Genomic DNA, 5,697 nt, shown 5'->3' with positions numbered 1-5,697 from the left:
TTCCAATAATTGAAAATGAAAGCTGGAATAAAAAAAAAATCGGAATCTTCGGTGGGAAAAAAAAGCTATTCTCCGGTCGCAACTGTGGCAGAGTTACTCCAGACAGCGGGGGGGATTTGAAGTTGCTTCACCATGATGACACCGGCAACGAGGCACCAGTTACAGGCTGAATTAACCGCTTTCACAGACAACTGCAGCACCCACACGGTCGCGGGGAGACCATGCAAACTCCACAGAGACAAACACCCCAGCCTGCAGTCAAACCCAGGACACCACTGAAGCAAGAAATACAGCAGCTCAAACGATGTCATCGTGCTGCGCTGCCTTGTAAAGGTGTTAAGCTCCTTTGTCCGGGGGATACTGAGGAGTTCTATCAATTGTTTTAAGTAACACTACCGGTACCCCCAGGTAAAATGGCTCTCCAGGTACGTACCGCCACAGACGTTCCACATAGACTTAGCTAGTATTGTAAGTATCTATGGCTTCCGCGGAGTGGTCGGTGTTAGACTTTTTGACCCTGCTCGCTCGCCGTAGACAGCGTGCTGTTCTTCAATGACACTCCGTTCGTCCTGACGTGCGGGTTATCAAACGTGGAGCCGGTCATGTCTGTGTGTTCTGTGCTGAAAGCGGTCAGATCGGATCTGAGAAAGGTAAATTGTTTGCGTGAGAAATGGAAACCGAGCCACGCACTTACGCAGCATTACGGTTCTGTGTGAATTCTGGTAACAGCTCGTGAATGTTGTACAGTATGTGTCTGCAGAAGCAACAGTGTTCTGCTGGGAGCTCGTGAGATATTAAGCGTGTCTGATAATGCTGATAAAGTATACTACCAGTCCGTGTGGATAGCTCGGACTTTTAAAAGGATTACTATCGGTTTTAGCTTGGCAAAGGTAGTTACGATTACTGCATTCCTGGATCACAGAGCAGGCTGATTCTCAAAGCTAGTAGTGATAGTGAATGAACGAATGTATTGGTATACTTAGGGAAGCAATTATTCTAAGGCAGCTTACAGTGAAACAAGTTTATCTTATCAAATACGTTCAAAAGAATACGATTTAAAATAGTCCGTGAGTAAAAGTCTTCAGTATTAGTTATCTAGAGCAGATGCTGCCACTGCAGTGTCTTGACAGTGATTCCGTAGTCTAGGTTATACAAAATTAGTTCCGTGGTCTAGTTTTGTATAAAAAAAACACCGTGTCTGCTTGTTTTCAGCTGACTCACTGGCGAACTGATGTAAGTTTTCTGTTTGAGAAAATATTTGTAAATGTACCGTCAGCTGTTAAAGGGTCTGACGCTGTTTGTAGCCGATATGAACACTGCCAGTTTCCGCGTTTCAGGACCGCCCTCGTTCGGGCGTGCTGCTTGTAGTGTACCAGTTGGACCCGCAGAGGGAAAGCCCTCTTCTCCCACCTGCGTCTGTTCATCATCAATTAATCAGCTAGCCAGCGCTGAGTAACATCTGTGTGCTGAAGCTGTGGAAGCTGTACTCTTTAAGACGTGTGTGGTTCACACTCAGGACGGACCAAAGAAACAAGTTAATTGGTCTGCTAATTGATGCACTTGTATTTATGAAATTGATTAGCACTGACGCTCAGCAGGTGTGAGCCTGGTCAGTACCTGGATAGGAGACCTCTGGGAGAAACTAAGGTTGCTGCTGGAATAGGTGTTAGTGGGGCCAGCAGGGGGCGCTCACCCTGCGATCTCTGCACTGTAAAAAGGCGCTGTCCTTTGTCCTTCCAGGTTGTCTCCTGAAAAAAGTAGGGGTGTAACCCCAGAATCCTGGGCTAATTTCCCTTTACCAATCATGGCCTCCTAATAATCCCCATCTCTGAACTGGCTTCATCACTCTGTTCTCCCACCCCCCCACTGAGAGCTGGTGTGTGGTGAGCGTACTGGCGCACTATGGCTGCTGTCGCATCATCCAGCACACTGGTGGTGGTGGAGGGGATCCCTGTTACCTGTACAGCGCTTTGAGTGGAGTGTCCAGAAAAGCGCTATATAAGTGTAAGCAATTATTATTATTTGCAGGATTAATATAGCAATTAATGAGCTGGTATTATCAGCACTGCAGTAGGGTAGATTGGAAGGGATACAGGTTGAATGGTCTTGGTTGAGTGGGTTTGGAATCCTCACAATTAAAGGGCACCTGTTCTCCAGGTCTGTTTCGCTCAGCCGGTCCAGTCTGTCCACTCGGGCTGTCCCTTGCTGGCCACGGAAAAGGCTCTGCTGGTCAAACTGCGCAAGGTGACCGGATACTCCTTCGTCAACTGCAAGAAGGCTCTGGAAAAGTTCGATGGCGACTTTGCGCAGGTAACTGTGGAGGCTGGTCTCTCTCCCGCGGCAAAACACTCAGCCCACCTGTCCAGGGGAAACCACTGACTGGCACCAGATCACAGCAGGTCTCGCTGTTGAACTGAGCCTGACGTGGACCGTAACTCAGGCAGTCCCCCTCACAGATAAGCACTCCTGATGTTCTTGTTTGAATAAATTGCAGACAGAATAAAGACCATTCACCATTTCTGCTTCACAAGTATTTCTAAAGGAACAATAGGTTTATTCCATGCTGAAAAGAGAAGGAAGAAAACACAACTTTTTCTTTCTTCTCTTTTTAGCATGGAATAAACCTATTATTTGTTGCTTTGCAGCCATGCATGCTGATGCAGCTACGCACCTGAACTGTTTCTAAAGTAGTCACCTCTGGTCCTGAAAATGAGGTTTGTTCTTAGTCTAGGTGTCCAGCTCTGTGGGTGCTGTGTGCTCAAATCACCCCCAAATCTCTGATCATATTTTTGTTCAAGCAGAGGCGGAACCTACGCTTATCAAGAATGGATTTGAAGGATTTCTTCATCAGATAGAAAGATTTCGAAAGCATGGACAATCTGACCGAGTGACTTTTCTAGTAGAACCTGCGCAGTGATAAGTTGTGCTTAGCCAAATGCATTGCTGCTTGTGAGTGTGAACCTCCCTCACCCGCCCCTGTGTGTGCAGGCAGAGAGCTGGCTCCATGAACAGGCACAGAAGGAGGGCTGGAGCAAGGCCAACAAGCTACAGGGTCGCCGCACCTCGCAGGGTCTGATCGGGCAGCTCCTGGGCGACCGCACCGCCGTCATGGTGGAGGTAGGACAAGGGGCAGGGTCCCCCCTGCAGGAGAGCTGGCGGTAGTCGCCCCCCGGTGGAGGTGGGACAAGGAGCAGGGTCACCCCTGCAGGACAGTAGTCGCCCCCTGGTGGAGGTGGGACAAGGAGCGGGGTCACCCCTGCAGGACAGTAGTCGCCCCCTAGTGGAGGTAGGACAAGGGGCAGGGTCACCCCTGCAGGAGAGCTGGCGGTAGTGTATTCACCACTAGAGGGCGAGCAGTAATTATTCTCAGGTAACACTGATAAGAGGACTGGCCCAAATTATCAGCTGATCTCTGTTTTAAGACGTTCTTGCACGTCAGGAGAGACAGTGTGGTGTTCATATGTATGTGATCCGGTACCAAGATGTTTAGTGGAAATGTTTTATTAAAAAACAACAAAATTGGTATGAGCTTACTGAAAAACCACCCAGACACGTCTTTACGCGGCAGGTTTTTGGAAGAAGCTGCATTGTCTTATTGTTGAATTAGATTTCCATAGATCTTTCCAAACAACTGGATCAGAAACTTGGATCGAGCACATTTGAAGGAGCTGACTGGCTGCCTCCTGATAATGGCCTGCCGCCTCTCCTCGGTGACCTGCTGCCTCTCGTTCTCATCTCAGGTGAACTGCGAGACGGACTTCGTCGCCCGAAACGAGACATTCCAGCAGCTGGTGCACAGAGTGGCTCTGGCCACCATGGGGCGTCACCAGAGCACAGCGGGGAGCGGATCTGGCTACACCAAGGTGTGCACCTCCTCGGGGGGGGGGGAAGGTGGTGAAGGGGACTTCGCCGAGAAACACAAATCCCACTGGGGGAGAAAAGCCACTGTGGGAAATCATGGCCACTGCTGCTGTGGCTGGTGTGCGCCAGGCGGGCAGTTCAGCTGGCTCCCAGGAGAAATTCCGGTGGATTTCTGTATCGCCCGTCGTGCGGCCCGGTGTTTGAGATACGAGTGGATGGCGTGTGGCTCGTTCTCTCTGTGTGCAGCTGTATGGGGGCTCCTGGTGCTAGAAATCTCTCATTCTGAGCGCACAGGGCTGTGTTCTCTGCCGGGGGGGATATGGGAATTCTGGGATTCGATCACAGTTGGTCACAGACTCGAAGCCACAGGGCGCCGCTCACTGGACACTGGCGAGCTGGGCAGTACCAATGACCGGGCTCTGTGCCGCGAGAGAATTCTGCACGGTGTCGGATTCAAGGAGGGTGACGTCTCTTCTGCAGCTTGCACGGTGCACTGACGCTGTCCCATCAGGCCTGCCCAGGGCTTGTGTGGTTCGCTGGTGTCTTACCGCTAACTGTGTCCCGCTGTCCACCTCTCTCAGAGCCTCCTGGGAGCCGAGGAGCTGTCCCTGCTGAAAGCGGGGTCCGGCGGGGCCCCCCTCTCCGACGAGTTGGCTCTGGCTGTAGGTAAGAGTCGGGCGTGCGCTCGGGCGGGCCTCTCCCCTGCGGTCCGGCTCGCCCTGGTGACCGCGCCGCGCCCTCTGTGTGGTTTCCCCCCAGGCAGGCTGGGCGAGAACATCGCGCTGCAGCGGGCGGTGATCATGGCGGTGCCCTCCGACTGCCACATCGGCTCGTACGTCCACGGCTCGCCGCCCGGGCCCGCGGTGGAAGGGGGTGCCCGGCTGGGCCGGTACGGGGCGCTGGTGGCGTGCCGCGGAGGCGGGGCGGAGCTGGGGCGGCGGCTGGCGCAGCACGTGGTGGGCGAGGCACCGGAGACGCTGGGCACGTCCGAGGACCTGCCCGGCGGTGGGGACACCGAGACGCGGCTGCTGGCGCAGAGCTTGCTGTCCCAGCCAGACCGCACCGTGGGCCAGTACCTGCAGGAGAACGGCGCCCACGTCCTGGACTTCGTCCGCTTCGAGTGCGGGGAGGCTAAGCCCTAGAGCGCCCCCTGCTGGGCGCCCTGAGGGATAAAGACCTCGACTGGTGGGTAAAAGTGACTGCCAGCACCTCCGCTCTGCAGAAGCCAGACCCTTTGTAACTGAATCGCTGAAATAAAGACGACTGTCATTCCTCTGAAGTAACTTCTGAATAAAGAGCAAAGGAAATCCAGCCTTGTGCCTGTTGTCTCTGCGAGGCTCGGGCCTTGCTGACCTCTGGCCTCTCAGAGCAGTGGGGCTCTGGGGTTCCCGTGCCTAACTGAGGCCCCATCTGCCCATGAAAAGACTGGATTCTGGCATAAAAAGACATCCGTTCAGTGAGCTGTGTTTGTGGGGAACCTCTAAGGAGTTGTGCTGGTGTGTGTGTGACTGAGAGGTGCATGTGGGTTTTCTGTGCGACGTGAGCGCAAATATGGGGGTGGATAGCACAAAATGAAAAAAGGGCCTAAGAGAAACCTTTTGGGGGAAAAAGACGGCGTTAATTCTTAAATATTTAGGGTCTCCTTAACCTGCACCACATCCCTGTGCTGCTCTCTGAGAAAGGGTTTCCCTGTTTCCTGCAGAATTTGCTCTGCAGTTTAAACCCAGACCCGGTGCAACTCAGAGATGTTGGACCACAGCAGCACCAGGAGGTTAAGTGATTATTTTACTACACTGTCTGTACTGAGGTACATTGGCAGGTGTGCTTAGCACTGTT

The 5,697-nt window shown here is 52.8% G+C and overlaps 1 protein-coding gene across 1 annotated transcript; it reads left to right on the top strand.

Annotated features, from left to right (window-relative positions):
• Positions 1–511: 511 nt before the first annotated feature.
• Positions 512–5,172, top strand: tsfm (Ts translation elongation factor, mitochondrial). The gene is made up of 6 exons (XM_088633523.1): positions 512–650; positions 2,158–2,310; positions 2,989–3,117; positions 3,741–3,863; positions 4,443–4,527; positions 4,621–5,172. Exons 1-6 carry the CDS (start codon positions 603–605, stop codon positions 5,001–5,003), a joined length of 921 nt encoding a protein of 306 aa, XP_088489649.1. The 5' UTR covers positions 512–602; the 3' UTR covers positions 5,004–5,172.
• The last annotated feature ends 525 nt before the right edge of the window (positions 5,173–5,697 follow it).

The sequence above is a fragment of the Lepisosteus platostomus genome, chromosome 1 (assembly GCF_059453375.1).
Source record: "Lepisosteus platostomus isolate fLepPlt1 chromosome 1, fLepPlt1.hap1, whole genome shotgun sequence".
Lineage (NCBI taxonomy): Eukaryota > Metazoa > Chordata > Actinopteri > Semionotiformes > Lepisosteidae > Lepisosteus > Lepisosteus platostomus.
The sequence above is the reverse complement of the archived record's forward strand: the minus strand, read 5'-3'. Positions and strand labels throughout refer to the sequence as shown.